Genomic DNA, 21,366 nt, shown 5'->3' with positions numbered 1-21,366 from the left:
TTTCAAAATTACCTAATGTACCAAACTCTAGAGTTAGTAGACAAAGAGTAACAACACATCGAATTTAAAGAAACAAATAAAACTCAGGGTGGGATTCTGTCTTGTCTTGTTTTGTTAAAAACCATGTATTGAATTTAATTTTTAGTAAAGCAAGCATTACATAATGCTTTAAAATTTTTAAAATTCAGGGATAAAAGTTTACATCCAAAAAGATGAATGGAAAATTGTGCTTTCAGACTGTAGAACTAGTTTTCTTACAGGGTTAACCATTTCATCTTGCCATTGGATACTGGGAATTTCATCTATGTCATGTATATGTGTGCAGTCCATATCCAGGTCCTGCAAAAATCTAAAACTGTGTGCTTCACTTCATGTAGCAAAGGCACCTATGTTACTCTCCCTTCTGAGCAAAAGTTATGATCCAGTTTTCCTGCTGAAGATGGTTTTTCCACTGTTCTGTCACGCACACTCTCCGTGTTGAGCAGTACAGAAAATCACGAGAGAAGGTGGTGCGAATCCCTGCTTACACTGGAAGGAGTTGCTCTGTGGACCATTTGGAGAAGCTCTGGACTGATCACGAGGGAAATGGAGCAGAACTGTGAAGGAGATGGACGGGAACAAAAGGCTATTCTGGTGTGAGGAGAAATCAGTCAGTTCAGCTCCACAAGCAGATGTTGCTACTGGACTGACAAGTAGACCCGGCCCCAGCTGGAGACAGGTACAGTTTGCCGTTGGGGCAGACACACAGTTCATGCACTGTCTGCCGAGAGTGGGAGGGGCCGGGTGAAGAAGAGGAAGAAGAGCCGGTTGGCAGGTTTCCCAGCCGGATTGTATCCGCATTCAAAAATATCTAGGGGGAAAGAAATTGCATTTTAATTCCTGTTAGCATCCTATATTCGTAAGAGCTTTACAGCATGGTCTAATAAGAAAGACCACAGGACAAACAATTTTGTTGGTTTAGCTGCCAAACCTTATTGAACCAACAAATTGCGTTCCTACGGTACAGCCCAAATGCCCTGTGGCTACCTGAGCCTTTGAGACACCGTACATTCTGAGAGAATGCCCTCGAAATGAAAAGCAACATTGTATAATCTGCTTAAGGGGCCAACCCAGTTATTCAGACACCACAGAAAATGAATGATTTTGACTGTCTCTTAATTTAACTTAAACATGCCAGTCTAAAGAATATACAAAGAAATAAGGATGTTTATGGAGATGCCATTAGTGAAGTGATGGGCAATTAATTAAAAAAATTTTAGTCTCTGGTTTAATTTTTTTTAAATACTCATAAAGTCATGTTGACTCCCAATCTACACCAAGTAGATAATGTGCACAGTAAATAACAGATAACTATTAGATATAATCAGGTTTGAAGACTCCATGAAATATATTACCTGTACTTAACACCCATGTTGCTAAATCTTCTAACTTGCAAAATTACTTCACTTATTCCAAATCATGGACACAACACTTTCAGGGCCAGAGATCATATGGTTTTGACATGCATGGGGAATGGTCCAAAGAAAGGAAAATTGGATCATGAATTTGAATGAGCAAAGAAACAAACTCTCTAGCTATGTCTTGGTTCTATTGTTCTGTAGCTAATTACGGCCTAAAGGCATCTCTAAATTGACAAGAGAACCAGAGAATATTCCATTTTCTACACATTTGCTCTCACCCAAGTCCTAATGATTTCTTATTAAGACTCTTAGTTAGGGGCAATAGCCCCCTAATTGGCCTGCCAGTGGCAACTCTTGTCCTCTTACAGCCTATTGTACATGCTGTTGGAGTCAACTTCTAAGAAATGCAAACCAAATCATGTCCTACCAGCGCTCAAGTTTCTCTAATGGCCTCCCACCATGCTTAAAATGAATCTTGATTCCTTTCCATGGCCCACAAGTCCTGTATGATCTGGCCTCTCTAACATCACTTCCTACAATTCTCCTTGCACGAGCTCTCACATTTTCTCAAATACACCAAAACAACCCTGGCCTCAGGGCTTTTTAACTCCTCATTTTCCTAGCCTGAAAAACTTTTCTCCAAATATTTACAAGTGGGGATAGATATTAACAGAGTGGTTAGAGAACAGAGGTAGGAGGGAGATTTCCCCTGTTTGCCTTTTTATGCTTTAAATTTTTTGAAATATAGGAATCTATGGCACACTAAGAATAAGCCAGAAAAAGAACTCCTATACCATAGACATGTAGATGGAAGCATATTTATCCGGATCTCTACTAAAAGGTCACCCTCTAAAAGAGGACTTTCCTAACCACCCTATTAAAGTAACACAAATCCATTCATCTCTCCTTACCAGCTTTACTTTACTCTGTAGTAACAATCTCTTCCTAACATTATATTGTGTATTTGTTCATTTATTGTTTACTTCTCTTACTTGCACGTAATATCTATGAGGGCAGGGCCTGTCATTGGTTCAAGACTATAGAACAGTGCATAGAATTGTGCCAGTACAAGTTGCATGAAGTAATGCTTTTCCTTCACCTTGTACATGTCTCTCCCCTCTAGGGTACAATTCTCACCCTCCACCAAAGCCCAGTTCGTCTGCTTCATCCTCCACAGACCTTTCCCTAGTGCCCCAAGATGGAAAGACTCTTCTTATTTGGTTCTCCTGTAGAAGTTTATTATTAATATCTTATTTTGCTCATCACTTGGTAGCTTATTTTATAGTCATATTGATATATTACTTTCCCCAATAAACTATGTCCTTCTTGGGCTTCTCTGGTGGTGCAGTGGTTGGGGGTCCGCCTGCCGATGCAGGGGACACGGGTTTGTGCCCCGGTCCGGGAGGATCCCACGTGCCACGGAGCGGCTGGGCCCGTGGGCCGTGGCCGCTGGGCCTGCGCATCCAGAGCCTGTGCTCCGCAGCGGGAGAGGCCGCAGCCAGTGGGAGGCCCGCGTACCGCAAAAACAAAAACAAAAACAACAAAAAAACAGAAACAAAAACAAAAAATCTATGTCCTTCTTGAAGGTAGAATTAAGTCTGAATTTTTTTATAACTTCACAGTGCTTGACCCTGCATGTACAGCTTCCATGTAATACAAAGAGTTGTTGAATAAATGGATAGATTATGAAATAAAAATGATTGCATTTACCAACAGTATTCAAAGTTAAGAAAGAATAATTAAAGTTTTTGTTTGTAGATATCGAATGTTGAAATTTATTACTTCATAATTTCTTCTAGGTTAAGTGACAGGAAAGCAAAGAGAAAGGACTTCTATTTTTTTAAGATGAATTTTTATTTTTCTGATTTGAAAGTTAAAAGTGCACAAAACTAAGTTAAAAAAAATGACAACATATTTTTGGGGTATAAATGCTGGGCCTCATTTCTTCCAGCTCTGTGTTTCCATGATGAGGGACATCAATGAGTGTAATACCAATTGCTACACCCTGTGGGTTCTTTCACTCACTTCTCCACGGGGGAGGAGGGATGATTCCTCTTACTGGTTGAGTTTGACAGAGGAACTGGGCTTGCACAGCATAGCCCCCTTTCTTCCCTTCTGCTGAGGAGTTGGCATGCTTGCAGAGAGTAGATATTCTCAAGCTTCGCCAATGCCAAACGTATTATAAAGACGAGCTCTGGGACTGTGGGGTTTAGGTCTGCATATGTGGAGGTTAGTTCCTGCTGAAAAAGTGTTAGGAGCTTGTGTTTTGTCCAAGAAACCTTGTGACATAGACAATAAAGAATGGAACATGGAAAGCTAAAGAACATGTGGATAAGGAGGCTCATGCAGGATTAATCAAATGACTGTAAGATATTGTCAGTGGTTCATTTCTTAGTAAGCACAGAAGCAAGTGTTACTGGCAAGCCCTGGTGGGTTTCAGAGGCTTGCTGACACCAGGCCACATCGCTGGGTTTTATAGTTTGGAACTGATTGCCTTTCCGTTGGTGTAGCCTGACTGAATAAATGTGGAGAGTAGCTGTTTTTATACAGGTAGGACATGCAGGTGGCAGCCTCTGAAAGCAAGCCCAGCTGTGGTGGCCTTATCAATGGAGTTAGCCTTGAATCTTATGGTGTGTGGCCTGCTTCAGTTTAGCTATAGCTGTGCCCTCCAGCTCTCCTATCTATTTACGGGTGACTCTTGATCATATTTGGCTATGTGGCAATACTTAATTCCATCATCTTCTGAGATCCACATTGTAGCTTCACCCATATATGGGAAGTAGATTTTTATTAATAGGTAAATTAAAATGAATGGGGTCTTTAAAAAGAGAAAAAGGGGGTTAATTATATGGGAATGGATGATAACCAGAACTTTGGTGGTGATCACTTTGTAGTATATACAGATGTGAAATTATAATGCTGTACACCTGAAACTTACACAGTGTTATATACCACTTTTACCTCAGTAATAATGTAAAATTAAAAAAGAAATAATAAAGGAACAAAGAAAGGATAAAGAAAAAGAAGGAACATAAATAAAATTCTGAATTTCGAAAGTTACAGATATAACATCCATTCATAGAAGGATGAAAGATTGAATAATTGATGGCTTTACATTTAAAAAATAAAAAGAAAGAAAAAGAAAAGAAAGGGGAGAAAGAATATTTTCTTGGTTTGAGACAGAACACTAAGCTATGAGATAAAAAGGGGTGTTGTATATTGACCCTTTCCAACCCCACGTTGCTCAGCTTTTCCAGGCTTCTGCAGCTTGGATGGACTCCCTCATACCTCTTTCTTTTCTGCTTAAGGCACTTACTATGACACTGATCCCTTTCCAACTTCTAAAATTGATATTTCTATTCCCTATCACCCTATAAACCATATAATCCATTTGTTGTGAAACTCTTCCTGGTACTCAGAATGACACCCCTGAGCTTTTAAGTCACAGCCCATTGTCTTCTCTCTACCAAGAATCCATTTATTCCATTCTTACCTGTTGAAATCAGACCTATCCCTGTAGTAGAACATTTAATCAGTTTGCAAGATAAAAAAATTGTGTCATCTTGTAACATACTTTATTAAGTTATTGCATTGCATATGCTATTATAACTTTCAATGTTTTACCTACAATTGTCATTCATGTTGTTTTCAGAGCTGAATTTGAAATTCCTTGCAATACGGTGTCTGAAATGAATGAAACTTCTGCAGTGCAGAACTTTGTGTGCAATTTCATTCTTACTTATTTTGGTTACCTCAACACCATGTTTGCCCTGATCTTAATTAATTTAAACACTACCTAAGAGTAGGGACTTCATATTTTTCTGTATTATTTAATAATTGGTGGATCTGCCTTTCTGTGGCATAGTCAATGAAGCAGAGAGAAAGATTTTATATCATTTCATACTTCTTCCTAGAAAAATTACATGCTATTTCATTCTAATAGAAAGTGCTGTGCTTTTCTTTTTTTTTTTTTTTTTTTTTTGCGGTATGCGGGCCTCTCACTGTTGTGGCCTCTCCCGTTGCGGAGCACAGGCTCCGGACGCGCAGGCCCAGCGGCCATGGCTCACGGGCCCAGCCGCTCCGCGGCATATGGGATCCTCCCAGACCGGGGCACGAACCCATATCCCCTGCATCGGCAGGCGGACTCTCAACCACTGCGCCACCAGGGAGGCCCAGTGCTGTGCTTTTCTGTCTATTTATTTTATTAATATAAAAAATGGCCACAGCTGAAAGCTTTTGGCTGTGACTTATTTACAGCATAATACTCAATTCACAATTAAATGCTAATCTGTAATTGAATTCAAGGATTCTGCTGATACTTTGAATAAAAGAACATAAGTAAAGTGGTGCATAAATAAAAGCAGAATGGAGATTAATAACCGTCAATATTTATTATGAGATGATTCATTATGAATAATTTGAATGAAATGATTACCATGATAAAAATGCTTTAAAAAAGATGTGAAATATTTAAGAAAGATTTCTCTCTTGCTGTGGTAGACAAAGTATTGTAGTCTGCAACTGTGGTGGGAAGAAATCCTGAAAGGTAATATGGATATATGTTTTCAATATTATAAAACATATTTCTAGATTATTTAAGCTGTAATATCAGATAAGATGCTAATGATCCTGGCAATAAGTTTGTTTATAAAAAGGAAGCCAAATGTGTAATATAAATTTATCTTGAATCAATAACTGAGATACTGGTATAAAGGTAAGAAAGGAACATCCTTTTTTTTGATTCTGTTAATATCTGCCCTCATATTTACATCTGAAGAGGTCCGAGATTCTCCAGAGCGTCACTCTCAAATCATCCTTCCATGCTTTTTCTTCTCAGCTTCACCTTTATAAACTCATTAAAAAATAAATAAGCACACGAAGGAAGAAAATATTAAGGGAATTAATTGGTGGAAACAGCAGCACAACAGATTTAGACCTTCAAGGACTCTGGGAATTGTGGTAAAAATATACAGAATCGAATATGTATTATGCATAAGGCTTTGAAATAATGAAGGTAGAAGTAAAAACAAACAAGCAAACAAAAGAGCAACTACCAAGATGTCCAGGCAGATTTGAAAAAAATCAAGAGATGAGAATCCTAGAAATGAATAACAAAATTACTGAAATTCAAAGCCCAATGTAGGGACTGAAGAAGAGATTAGATACTGAGGAGGAACCTGGCATGTAGATCTGAATAAATAGCAGAGTGAGGCATAGGGCAATAAAGAAATAGAAATGAGGAAGGAGAGGCTAAGAGATCTGGAAGGTAAGGGAATGAAAAGACATAACATTTCTTCAGAGAGTCTGAAAAAGGCCATAGAGAAAAAGGGGAGAGGGAATATCTGAAGACGTAATGTTGAGGAATTTCGAGAATGGACAAAAATGTGATTCTGCAGACGCAATATTCACAATGTATACAGCAAGTAAAGGAGACAAAATAAATACCTGCCTATCACATTCCAGTGAAAGAATGGAAGCCCAAAGACAAAGGGTTCTTTAAATCAGGCAGTAAGAGAAAGAAGAGGATCTTTAAGGGAATGAGGTCAACAGAGTTTAAACAGACTCTTGGGTGAAATAAAGCAACAGGGAAGAAAAACAGCATGTATCTCATCTAGGAAATAATTGGGTGAAATAGCAAAATAAACTTTTGCTTTTTGTTTCCCTTTTAGAAAAATATAGGTACTATTTCTACTGAAACAAACACACAAACTTTCAAAGCACTTTTTGGAAAAACTTTTTGAAGACCAAAATGGAACAAAGACAACAAAGACTGCCTTCATTCTGGGTATTACCTTGATATTCATGCCATTCATCTGTCGAGTTTTGAAACTGCAGGAACTTAAATGCCCCACTTATAAATGACTTATGAATGAATATCTTTCAGTAGAAAATAAATGGAGCTTTGACTTACGAAAATAACATTAGGTTTACCCAGTTTCATATTTAAGAAGTATTAATATTTTCATAATTTGAACCCTCTTATGAAGTAGTTCCTTATGTTTCTCTTGGAATCATATGTGTATAATTTGAGAAGAAGCACCCTCCGCAGTAAAAGGCCAGTGTCTACACCTCAGAACTCACCTCCCCCTCTGTGGACTGCAAATGGAGCTCCTTCCTGCAGGCAGCCTTGAAGTCTCCGGCTGCAGCACTCACCTGGACCCCCCGGGGAGCTTCCATTATCAAGGACCTGGTTGGTGATTCAAGCCTTAAACAAACAAACAAACAAACACCTTAATATTGATAAGAAAAAAAGTTTACATTGAACTCAAAGATACTGTTAGTCAACTAAAAAAAACAGGCAGGCATAAATACAAATCCTCGCCATTTCCAAAAAGAAAAAATGCTAAAATGAGTTTTAGAAAGATTTTTGATTATTTTATCTATTTTTTGGCTCTTTCTTCATTTGTTAGCATCAATTATTTACTCTCACTTGTATAATGATTTAGTAACAGTTTCTTGTGTTGTTTCCCTTCACAATGCACATGAAAAGTAGGTCGTGGTAGTTTACTAGTTTAAATCTTTTACACATTTTCAATATTAATGATGGAGTCTTAAGAAATAAATTTCTAGGAAGTTAGCATGTAAGTATCCCTCAGTAAAGAGTCCTTGTCTTGCAAAGATGAGAGTTTTAATGAAAATCATTAATATTGCAAACTTCCAAATGTGCCCAGTCAAAATTCTGTAAACTAAAAAATTCTCAAGGGACTCTTTACACTTCTAGACATTAATTAAAATGAAGACGTAAGATATTTCCTACGTCACCTGATCTCTATCGGCCCAAGAAAATGTCCACAGAATGAATGACATTAGTCTGAGAAAGAAAAATTTAATGAGGGGTGATACACAAGTGTTTTAGATAGCTGTGCCTGCAAAAAAGATAGTCGGGAGGCATTTTCAAAATTATCTCCAAATATAAACCTAGAGAAAGAGCAAAGGAAGGCAAAATACAGAAACAAGAATATAGTCATAAAAAGCACTTGGTGTGATAAGAGATCTTATCCTGGAGTTGATCGTTTTGGATAATAGCTTGCTCTGGGGCTGTAATTGCCTGTGTTCCTCATGACCTCGGGACTTCAGGACAAGAGTCCCTTCAGGCTCACATTCACCATCATCCAGAGCAACAGGTCTCCTTTGAGGCTACAGTCCCAGTGTGGTTTTTCAGAGAGAACCACACCAAATAGTTTGAGCACTGAAGATCAGCCCTCTCTCTCAGTAGTAAAGTTGAACTTAAACACTTGAAAGTGATATTGAAGGACCAGAGCCAGCATTTTGAAGAAGTGATTTCAACACTTAAAAATTTTTTTCACTCACTAAAGCAACTTTGAAACTTTCATCCCTATAGGCTTTTTGGATATCTTCATAAAATCCCTGGAGGGTGAGGTTTTGAATATATATATTTTAAAGAAATGTCTGTTTTTTTTTAAAAACACAAATTACACGTTTTCACAGAATATTTGAAAACTTCAAAAAGAATCACCCATAATTTTTTCATTCATAATCCTTATACTTTGCACAGAGTATATAAATTTCAAAATCTGAATGTTTAAATATATATTTATAAGTGATGTCCTCTGATACACCCCCAAATATTCACCATCTTGAATAATATATCTGTGACCATTTCTATTTCCACTTGTTATAGACCATTTCTATAACATTAAATGTAATTACATAAGTTTGGGTATGACTGAACCACTCAATCAGAAGTCAGATTAGAACTTAATTAACATGAATTAATGTTCTGAAACATTATGAATCTGACATTGAAGGAAACACAACTTGTAAGCGGGAGGAAAAACACGCTTATTTTATCAAATAATTGATATGGTTTAGCTTGTTTCCAAGGATAAGGGGTTGGGATACTTATATATTTCACAGTAAAATATCTGTATTAAGTGTGAACATTTTTTGTACAATATTTGTACCCTATTTCTGCTAGAGCATTAAAATATAGTAAGTGCTTCTGGGCTTTTGAGTTTTTCCAGTCTCATTCTTACTAATTATTTAATTAAAAAATCTTAATTGTCTTCATCTTCATTTTAGACCTCAGGTACCCATTGCCAGTCTTGCTGTAGAGTGTTTTGCTAGCATTGACTTGGAGGATCCCTATTCAAAGAGGCAGTAAAGATGGAGAGCTGGCTAGACCCGGGTTCAGGAAAGTGAGCCAGCAGCAATAAATTTCAGTTTTATGACCTCTAAAATGGACAATTATAATGTTTTCTTATAGGATTGTAAGGACTCTCTTAAATTGATTAAGGGAAATAGCTATGTAGTGGGATAGTAGTTTGAAATGTATAGGATGTCCTCCCCGTCCCATTTCCTTGCTTCCTTTGCCATTCCCCATTCACTAAACACTATCCTTTGCCAAAAATGGTGGACGATAGAGCAGAGAAGCTGTTAAGGGTATTTTGTGTTTCCTAATGTTACAGATATTTGAGTTGAAAAAAAACTCTAGCCATTTATTGTGTTGAAAATGATTCAGCACATTAACAAAAACAGAGAAGAAAACCAACATCAGTGAGACCTTGTTGTTTATTTCACGAATTGGAGAAACTGTTTTCTTGATTCACAGGCTAGAGAAGATTAGGAGAGAAATAAACAGAATTGGTCTTGAATGGCTGTCTGTGTTCTGCTACCTGAGGTCAAGTCCTAGGTTGTGGGACCTTTATTCTTTAGGTGTTAGGGGTCTGAGGAGAGAGTGATATTTCAGGATAACTGAGGACAAGAGACCACAAGGTCCTCAAAGGAGAAAAGAGTGGTGACGTGCAGCGACTGAGGACTAAGTGACGGTAAGAAGAAGAACATCTTGGCAAATGCCAGTTGGATCATGAGGCTACCAAGGACCCAATGTCACCCCAAATGCTTTGGCAGGGTAAGCGTCTTGGTATAACGATGCAACCCCAGGGAGAAAGAAAAAAAGTGAATAGACTGGGGCTTAGTTTCTGATAGTGAGTACAATGGAGACCATACAAGTAAATTAAAGTTTTACAGGAATATTTTCATTTCTTCTACAGATAATTTTGTGCCCTAAGACAATATATACCTGCCATATATATATATATATATATATACATATATATGTGTGTGTATATATATATATATAAAACATATCAAGGGGTAAAGGGGTACATAAAACATGTTATATGATATATATAATATATATAAAACTTATCAAGGAGTACATAAAACATAAAAAACATGGCAATTTTACAGTATTGCTAAATCCTTCAAGTTCTGAAAGTGATAAAGACTGAAAGTGATTAAGACTTTGAATTAAACAGGCTTCAACTGTATGCTTTGCTAATCTTGATAAAATTAAAAGTAGTGATCACTAAGAAATGATATGTTTTATTAAAAATAGCACTGTTTTATATAGTATCCATCATTCGGATAAGATAGATACACTAGGAACTTTAATTATGGAGAGCATGCAGATAGAGTATATAATAAAAATTTATTAGATCATTTGGAGGATTTCATAATTCTATTTTCAAAGGAACATGTTATGGTATTCAAATATTTCTTATGAACATGAAAATTAAAGTAAGCTGCAAACTAGTTTTTACAAGCTTGCCTGACTATTTAGCATAAGCAAAGAAACTAAAATTTTGGGTAGCAAAAATTTCATAGCAGGACTACAATGTATATGGAGGCCTAAAATCTTCAAATTAACACTACTGTGAATAGCATAAATTCAGTGTGAGCATTTACAGATGCATGTATTAACCTGAATCATCCAATATCAATATTCACAATTACATGTATACTTACATTTAAATATTACATTTACACACATTACCTACCTAGAACTGCCCATTGTCTCTAGGTCTATCACTTGGTGAATAAGGAAAAAACACATTTTTCACAAGTGGTGTGCAAATTTTGTTCTATATTTCCATCCAAACTGCAAGTGTTAAACTCCATGAATTCTGACAATAAGAAAGTAATATTTGCATTTAAGCACAATGCAGCACTTTTAAAAGGTTTTGAAATCAGGTAAGCATATGATCATGATATTAACTATCCAAAGAACATTACAGAAAAAGTAGATGTAGACACAAAACTTAAAATATATAAAATAAAAAGTAGACATCATGTTACCAGTTATCCCAATTTATCAAAAGGATTTGATGATGGTGTAATAATATATTTCAATGACTATTTTATAAATAATATTTTCCCAGGCTCTTACTAGAAGCTGGGTACTTCTAGAGGCTATATTATAAACTGCAGGATATAGAAAAAGTATTTTCTATATGTATTAAAAGTGTTGCTGCATACTATGAAGTAATGAAAGTTATTTCCAAGAAGCAGTCTGGGAAATTCAGGTATAAACTCACTGAGAATTATTATGTGCAAGAGTTACATCAGTCTAATGAAAGAATTAAACATAGGACTTTGAATAATAAGCTCATAGTTTCTACGCGAGTTCTACTAGAAATTTTAAATCCAGTTAACCTCACTGGGCTCAGTTACCTAATAAATAAAATTACAGTGCACCTCAAACATAAAATATTTTATTCATTGCAGAACATCATTAGATCTGTTCTTTATTAGTGTGTTAGCCATATATTTATAATAATACACTAAAAGCTATTTTAAGGAAGGACAAGAACATTTAAAAATAAAATTCTCTCTCTTAGTTTGGTCCTCCTCCCTCTGTCCCTAATGTGCAGTGTGCATCTCCATTAAAGTGCCTCAAAGGTGGGAATGCCTGCCTGCTCCACAGAATGATCTTTTTTTTTTTCCTTTCTTCTGACACTAGCTATGCAACTTCTTAAAAGAATAGCATTCTTTCCCAAATCTGTAGGGGGTCATAATGACTTGCTGTTCCTTTTGTACAATGCTTATGCTTACCTGGACTGTGAGTCTTAAGTGAACTTTATGTAAAATACCAGTATGCCATTTTGATGTATGATCCTTTGTCTCAAAAATGTACATGACTGTGCTTTCCACTTCTGACAGGTGGAACAGTTCTCAGGGCTTCTGAGAGTCTGCCTCCTGGATTATAATCCTCAATTTGGCTTGAATAAAATTCCCTTTCATTAATTCTTCTTAACTTGATTGCTAATTGAATTTTTGTCAACAAAGAGTAAAATGATACAACCACTTTGACAAAGAGTAAAATGATACAACCACTTTGGAAAGCTCTGGCATTTTTATATAAAACTTAACATAGCCAGATACATCCCAAGCATCTTTCAATTATGAAAACGCATAGATAAAATATTGTATGTTCATATAATGGATCAGCAATAAAGCAGAAGGAACTGTTGATACAGACAACATCATGAATGGCTCTCAAAAACATTATGTGGAATGAAATAAATCTTACAAAGAAGTACATCTTGTATGATCAATTTATATTAGTACTAAGTCAGCCTAATCTAATACAGGGTAAAAAAAAATGAGAGTAGTTTGCTTCTGGTGGGTAGTGGTGGGGATTTACCAGGAAGGAAAGGAGGGAACTTTCTTGAGTGATGATAATGTTTTATATCTTGACAAGAATTTGGATTACACAGGTGTATGCATTTTTCAAAACCCAGCAAATATGCATTTAGGCTTTGTGAATGTCATTGCATAATTATTTTACAACAAAAGGAAAGAAACTGTAAGTGATCTTGGATACTAGTTAATGATGTACATGCTGAAGTGATCAGGAAGAGTGTACAGATTTATACAACTTATGTTCGAATGCATAAAAATTAAGATATACTGGTGGATGGACAGTGGAAATGTATACATAATTTAAGATATACAGAAAAATGATACTAGGAGAATCTAGCTGGGGGTTATATAGGTGCTTTCTATAAGATACTCTCAACATGTAGTATGTTTGAGAATTTTCATAATACAATGTCGGGAAAGAAAGTGTGGTCACAGATCTTACAGGATTATCTTTTTTTTTTTTTTTGGTAAAATTTGTAGAACTGTATACTATGAAAATCTAAATAGGAAAACTGTTAATTGATGCTAATATTTGATGGCTATTGACTGTATTACAATGTAATAAAGATATTAAAGACATACAGGGATACTATAAAAATATGTAATTCCTGTTGCTAAATCACTATATTAATATAAATGCTATATTATTCAAAGTCTGTATTTTACAATTGTTTCCAGGAAAGGGATACCTAGAAAGGACATCTGATATTCTTTACTTTACCTGAACATTCAAGAGTTTGAGGTATTCCTGGATAAAAATAAGCTCATATTTATACTTCCATATCATGAAAATTCCAATATATCAAAAATAATAAATATATGTAATAAAATTCCAACAAGAATCTCAGTAGAGTCTCTTGAAACTTAAAACTTTATGTCAGGGCTTCCCTGGTGGCGCAGTGGTTGAGAGTCCGCCTGCTGATGCAGGGGACGCGGGTTCGTACCCTGGTCCGGGAGGATCCCACATGCCGCGGAGCGGCTGGGCCCGTGAGCCATGGCCGCTGAGCCTGCGCGTCCGGAGCCTGTGCTCCGCAACGGGAGAGGCCACAGCAGTGAGAGGCCCGCGTACCGCAAAAAACAAAAAAAACAAAAAAAACAAAAAACTTTATGTCAAAATATTTTGAGGGGAAAAATATGTGTGACAATTACCAGATTTGTTAAATGAAGATACAGTAGGAGATTTTCCTTTTAAAATTAGAACTTAATATAAAGGTATTTTAATTAAAAAATGATATCAAAATTAGAAATGGAAATTTGGTCAATGAAACACAATACAATCTAAAACAGATGGCAAGTATTTATGAGAAGTTAATATTTGACAAGTTGTAGCAATCATTTTGGTGTGGAAAATATGAGGTTATTTAATAAATGATGCTTAATAAATTGACTATCCATACTGAAGAAATAACATTAGATCCTTAACATGCTCTGCAAGAATAATTTCCAGTTTTATCTATTCAAAATATAAAAGCTAATAAATTATAGACTGTAATTTTCAATAGAAAATTGGAAGAAAATTCAGAACATAATTTCCCATTTTATTTACTCAAAATATAAAACTAAGAAATGACCTAGTGTACAAAATAAGCAACAAAATTAGAAGAAACAAAACCAGGAAATACCCAACTCTAGAAAAGGGAAACCTTTGAAACAAGACTGAAGCCTAGAAATCATAAAGAAAAATAATTTATATAGTTTACAATGCCAGTTTTTGGTTGGACTGGTTTTCTCCAGATACCCTCCACTTCTCAAATCAGCCTAGAATCCCTCTAGAATGTCCTGGGCTCAGATCTTGGAACTCAAATCAGACTAAACCTGGATTTTCTTCTAGAACCATCTACTAAGTAGACTTTTGGTAACAGAGTATCAACAGTTAAATGATGCCTTGCTTCTCTTCTCCATGGAAATTCTCAAGCTTCCACTGAGGAGGGTTTACAACATATACTTAAACTATTTATTTTATTACAAAATACTTTCTAAAAGGCCTGTTGAAAGATGAAGTCCACATGTATTGGCAAAACTTGTGAATTTCTATGCAATTAGTCACTGGAATTAGTGAAGAACAATTGGGTTCATTTTTATAGCATTATAGTGATCACAGCAGTGCATTTCAGAGGAGTTTTTATAGTGGGTACCCAGGGATTATAGTAGAGAGGAGGATTAATGTTGAACTCAAGTCACTCTGTTGCCTATTTTTTCCAAGCAATTCAGTTTTGGTGTTTAGAAACCGAAGCCATAACAAGATTTTGCTTTTAAGGTGTTACATAATTTTCAAATTTGAAAATGAGCGGCCTAGATTTCCAGAATTCTCAACATTCTGAGAAAATGATTTAGACTTCTCTTAAACTAAGTTGCACGATGCAATTACTAAATGGAAACTTAAGCAGAACCTGAGTATCATGTGCCTTGTTCTTGCTAAATATTTAATACAGTAACAGAGACAGAGTTGGCACTCGTTATTTGCCATTTCAAGGATGAAATAAATGGAGAATTGCACAGAAAAGTGTTTTTAGAAAAAAAAATCCAATGCAAACTGTGACCTGAACATACATTCTTATACTATCTTACCACTTTTACTGTCTTATCACTTCGGGCTACCCTAAGCTTTTTTCAGCTGCAAATCACATTGTTTTTATTTCCACCATTTGTATTGTTTCCTGCCCACTTGCACACCCCTTATGGTCTCTTCCTGCAAATTAGATCAAACAAATCCCTAGGTCAATTTTTGTTCCCTGTTCCCATGACTGGAAGCGAAGGCAAGCTTCTCATTACCCACATTTGCTACAAACCCTAATATACAAACACATACATAGAATGAAAGAATGAAAGAATCAAAGCTATGTGTTTCCAGAGATTAACTTGGAGCCTGCAAACCTCACATTTCAGTTTTAAATTATATGCATACAAGAATGGAAATGATGAAAAGATGCCAATTATGTCATTAAATAGTAACTTATTTTACTAAACCAAAGTCTAAATTCTTGCCTTATTCTTGGAGCAGTTAATAAAACTCAGATCCAAACAATCCTTGGACAATGGGCATTACATTATAGATTTTATCACTTCTCACCAAAGATGGCAGAAATCCTATTGAACTATAATAATTTAGCTACATATTAATTTAAGAAAAAATAAAAAGAACATTTATACTTGGACTATTTCAGGCAAAGTGCTATGATGTCCTTACTATTTGTTGTTTAGCCTTTTAACAAATAAGTCCCTGCTGAAAAACAATATCACCTTATATAAAAAAAATTAAAGAAAATCTACACCTGTATTGTTAAAATGCACATGAAGACTAATAGCACAGACCTTGGCACATAGTAAGCATTCATCAAACAGCCGTTGAGTAAATAAATTATAGCAATCTACTACATTTCCACACCAAAATATTACCTAAACTCTACAGTAAACTTTTTGAAATGTTTCTTTCTAAAGTCTTTTATTCTTGACAAAAGCAAAATCAAAGACAACATGGCTTCTTACTCCCTAAATTACATTTTATTTCCTTGGTCAACTAATGTCACCTTGTTGATTAGACTTAGGTGTCAACTAAGGGTACTTCTTATTGCCCTGAAAGGAAAATTATCAGCAAGACTGTAAGGCTCTCCTCAGACACTGCTTTTAATCTTCAGTACACAAATTAATAATTGAATAACCTCGTCATTACTGTGTTTTGCTTCTGTTTCCGTTTTGGAATTTAGATCAGTACCATTCATCTTGGGGGCTGCCAATCTGCTTTTAGTACTAGCAGCTAAGCCTCGCTTAGGTCAATGTTTAAATAATTTATGAATAATTAGAAAATAAAAACTGGAGACATGATATACTAATTATAATTTAATTCACATTCATACTTATGAATGTTAAGACATGTCAGTAAATTAATTAAAATAGCAGTTGGTTCTTATTCCTTTTTTGGCAAAAACTAGCTTGTTTGAATCTGGGCTACTCAACTAGTGAAAAACTGAGTTTTTTTAAGGAATTTTATCATGAAACTATAAAGGTCTACAATATTTACTGTTGTAAAAGTATGACTGTTTTAAAATAAATTTATTTATTTTTGGCTGCGTTGGTTCTTTGTTGCCGTGCACGGGCTTTCTCTAGTTGTGGCAAGCAGGGACTACTCTTCCTTGCGGTGCGCGGGCTTCTCATTGCAGTGGCTTCTCTTGTTGTGGAGCACAGGCTCTAGGTGTGCAGGCTTCAGTAGTTGTGGCACGTGGGCTCAGTAGTTGTGGCTCGCGAGCTCTAGAGCGCAGGCTCAGTAGTTGTGGTGCACAGGCTTAGTTGCTCCGTGGCATGTGGGATCTTCCCAGACCAGTGCTCGAACCTGTGTCCCCTGCATTGGCAGGCGGATTCTTAACCACTGCACCACCAGGGAAGTCCAAAGTATGAATTTTTTTTTAATTCGAATTTTTCAACTTTATTTTTCTATTTTTATTTGAGCATTTTTTCCACTCATCCAAGTAGGAAGGGCTGAGCCTGCTCTTTATGAAATAAAATGGGTATTTTGCTTAATATTTTATTGTGTTTCAAGACAAAGACTCTATCTCTCAGGTTAATAATTTAATTCAGCTTTAAAAATGATTTTAAATACGTAATTTATTTTTTATATCGATATGAGTTGTCTTTTTTCATATCATAGCAAATGGACATATATACACTACCAAATGTAAAACCGATAGCTGGTGAGAAGCAGCCGCATAGCACAGGGAGATCACCCCGGTGCTTTGTGACCACCTCAAGGGGTGGGATAGGGAGGCTGGGAGGGAGGGAGATGCAAGAGGGAAGAGATATGGGGATATATGTATATGTATAGCTGATTCACTTTGCTATATAACAGAAACTAACACACCATTGTAAAGCAATTATACTCCAATAATATGGAGTACCTATTTGAAATTAATTAGATACCTATTTGAAATTAATTAGAGGAAACATTTTTTATTGGCATATAACATTGTATTGGTTTAAGGTATACAACAAAATGATTTTGATAAATGTATATATCGCAAAATGATTACAAGTTATTATAATAGGTATAATTTTATATAAAATATATAATTTTATATAAAATATATAAAGTATGTATTAAATATATATTTATTGAGTTAAGAACAATAGATAAGTTAATAGATTTTAGTATTTCAACTTTTATCAGTGATTGCCATGATTATTCTGGGGAGAATACCTTATAATGTTGTCCTCTCAAACTGACAGATGGAGCTTATTCCACTGGAAATATTATTAGATTGAGGAGTATATCACGGGGCAATTAAGTTCTGCCTTTTACTGATCACTGGTTACATTTGTTTCTGATTTCCCTCTACTTAAGCCTCCCTATTTATAGCTTTCTCTCACTCTCTGCCTCCCCTTTCTTTATGCCTATGCATGCCATATATTTCACTATCTATATCAGATTTTCTGAAATCCTTATTTTTATTAGTCCTCCCCTCAACATCCTCTATAACTGCCTTTTCTTTTCTTTTTCCACACTCCTCCTGTCCGATATGTTTATTTTATATCCGTTGTATGTTTGTAAAGGAAAAATATACAGAAGGACAGAATAATAACTCACATTTTCTTGCCCTCAATGAAATATCCGATTATCTATTTACCATGTAGGCAGGGAATGTCAATTCTTTATACAGATACGTAGCACATTTTCTGCTTTAGTTCTTTATATATCAAGGACCATCATCAGTGGTGGAAACAATGACACAGGTATAAATGCCAGGACTTACCTGAGGTCTTGGGAAGGTTCAGCTCTGATGTGAGGTGTTTCAACAGAGTGCCCGAACACTGCTCCTTCAGTGCCTGAGGATAACGTGAATCCAGGAGTCAGTATAAGCAAGTGGACAGACACACTGGTTTTCATTACTACTGTTATGCACCAAATATTCTTCTAAAAGTGGGACAACTGAAAATAGGAGTACAGAAAATAAAAGAGAAAAATTGGAAAAGGAGTTTAAGGTAGTGAAGGGCCAAGGAGGGTAAATCTAAGTTCCACCATGTTGACCCTTTTTAAGATGATCTTATTTATAAAAGTTCAGACTGAGTGAGAACTTTCACCTTCTGATCATAGAACAAAATCCATTTCCTTCCCTTTTCTTTATTTCCAGATAAGTGAATTTGAGGGAGGGATAAGTCACAATATTCAGTTGTTTCTACAAGCAGCAAAGCTTGAATGAAAATGTGGAGAGTGAGCTCTGATGTAGTATAGTATTAATTGTTGCAAGACATAGGTCCATAGGGCATTTAGCAATTCGCCCACAAGCAGCACTAGCCTTTAGTTAGAGTGATCATCGAACGACAGAGAACAGGGCACCTTACTCTGACCTTTCTGGAATTAAGGCTCAATCTTAAACCATGAACGGCTTGAGTTCATTAGAGTGGACTTCACCTGGGATCACAGTTATCTGAAGAGGTCATGTGCTCAGGTAGTTGAATGATACTCTATCTAAACTTTCATTTATCGACTCCATTTGATTTTCCAGGTTGACAGAGCTTTTTCTAACTTAACTGAGCAAAATAAAATGATTTTCCTTTCCAAAAATCAAATGCAAAAACACTCGTTAAAGATGATGAAAAAACAGCCCTCTTTTTTTTTCCTTTTGTAATTTTACATAAATGAGATCATTCCCTTCAGAATAAACTTTATTTTCTTTTGGTTTAATCATCTTCAAACATCTTGGTGTAAGAATGTCATGGCTGCTCCATCAATGGCCCCAACAGTAGCTCAACAATACAATGCAAATAAAAAATACAAATTTTACACCTACAAAGTGAAGCTTCTTCTACTTATCATGAAGAACAATATAAAATATATTGATTCAATAAGCAATGAAAAAACTGCCCCTAGGAAATTAGAGCTAACATTTAAATTCCTTAAAAGTAAGTGTATATGTAGGGAGATATACTAGAATCACCAGAGGACTCCTCTACAGAAAACAGCAATGCAGATTTTGATCTTGAATCACAGAGGAAGAGGTTTTTTTCAGTCTGTAACATCTATATTATGGTTCTAAGGGTAAATGTACAAGGTTCTGCTCCAGTAAATTCCTTAGATTGCAGATTTCAGTTTATAAGCTAAAAGCTATCCACATTTGTTGACCTCTTACTGGATTTTATTAGTTACTGGTGGGTTTTTTTGTTTGTTTGTTTGTTTTGTTTTTTCCTAGAGAGGATATGTAAGGCATATACTGTTTATTTATTTAACTGTTTTCACAAATTTAAAGCAATTATTTCTTTAAGGAGTTTGCTCTTTCGGTATTTTTAAAAATATTGTATTTTTTTGAGTGGACAATTTTTAGAAATAGGTCTTTGAAAGTAAAGTAACAGTTTTAGATAAAACTCTGATTTTGTGACTGTGGAGGGGCTGGCATTTGAAACAACATTCTAAGGCACAAATTTCTAGGTCTCAAGGAGAGACCCCTTTGACATTTTAAAATAAGATATAATTTCCAAGTGGGATAGCTATCCACAGGCAAAGTTCACAACTTAATTTCTACTATTTTATAATTTTGAAAACTTCCCAGACGAGATACCAGAAATATAATTACTGTTATCTATCTATCTATCTATCTTAATTACTGTTCTTCAGTAGCAATATTTATTTTAAAACACAGAATGGCACATATGGTATAATAAGTTAGTACAGAATATATCAATGAAAGTGAAAGTAGAATGTTATCAAAAGTTTAATTTTACAATGAGGATGAAAAACTGATAAAGGTGTTGATTCTAAGTATCAATATAGAAAACTATTGATGATAAAAAAAAGATACTTGAAGAAATAAATGTATAATCATACCACCTAAGGGGCTACATTGAAAACTGCATAAAATATCATAAATAATTAACTAACTATAGACTTCCAGATAATGAGAAAATTAATCTCATCCTCTCACTTTTTGTTCCAAAATGAGCCAAAAGGGCAACAATTAATAAGCAGCAATGATAATCTTAAAAGGAAATCAGTGAGGAAAAATAAAAGCCATCTGAGCCAGAAACAAATTCTCACAGCATAAAAAATAAAAAAATATATATAAATATATATTTCCCATGAATGGGAAAATTTTACAAACATCAGACTATTGGTAGGGTTGCCAGACTTAGCAATTAAAAATACTGGACACAATTAATTTTGAAGTTCAGTTAAACATAAAATCATATTTTAGTATAAGTATGCAATACTTGCTGAGGATATACTTATACTAAAAATCATTTGTTGTTTGTCTGAAATTCAAAATTAACTGGGCATCATATATTTTACCTGATAAATCTAACCATTAGTCAACATTTATTTGGAACAAAAAGTAAAGATCTGCTTTATCCTCACTTCAGGAAAAAAAAAATGTGTGATGAATTCTCACATCTTAAGTTATAGAAACCACGGAAACCAAAAAGGAAGAGGGACAGAAAAAGGAACATAACATAGACACTTATTAATATGTATATTTAAACTTGTTGACTAAATAAATATTTATTGTTTATTGCTTTTGAAAAGGACTGTTCAAAA

At 35.2% G+C, this 21,366-nt stretch overlaps 1 protein-coding gene across 3 annotated transcripts in view; it reads right to left on the bottom strand.

Annotated features, from left to right (window-relative positions):
• Nucleotides 1–655: 655 nt before the first annotated feature.
• SGCZ (sarcoglycan zeta) overlaps nucleotides 656–21,366 on the bottom strand; it is a 323,269-nt gene continuing 302,558 nt past the window's right edge. For all 3 annotated transcript variants that reach the window (XM_060085994.1, XM_060085997.1, XM_060085996.1), the window contains 3 exons: nucleotides 18,590–18,662; nucleotides 7,482–7,605; nucleotides 656–850 (listed from right to left, as the gene is read on the bottom strand). In XM_060085994.1, coding sequence (XP_059941977.1) covers nucleotides 656–850; nucleotides 7,482–7,605; nucleotides 18,590–18,662 — 392 coding nt within the window. The remainder of the gene's footprint in view (nucleotides 851–7,481; nucleotides 7,606–18,589; nucleotides 18,663–21,366) is intronic.

The sequence above is a fragment of the Mesoplodon densirostris genome, chromosome 20 (assembly GCF_025265405.1).
Source record: "Mesoplodon densirostris isolate mMesDen1 chromosome 20, mMesDen1 primary haplotype, whole genome shotgun sequence".
NCBI classification, from domain to species: Eukaryota; Metazoa; Chordata; class Mammalia; order Artiodactyla; family Ziphiidae; genus Mesoplodon; species Mesoplodon densirostris.
This window is presented reverse-complemented; position numbering and strand designations above follow the sequence as displayed.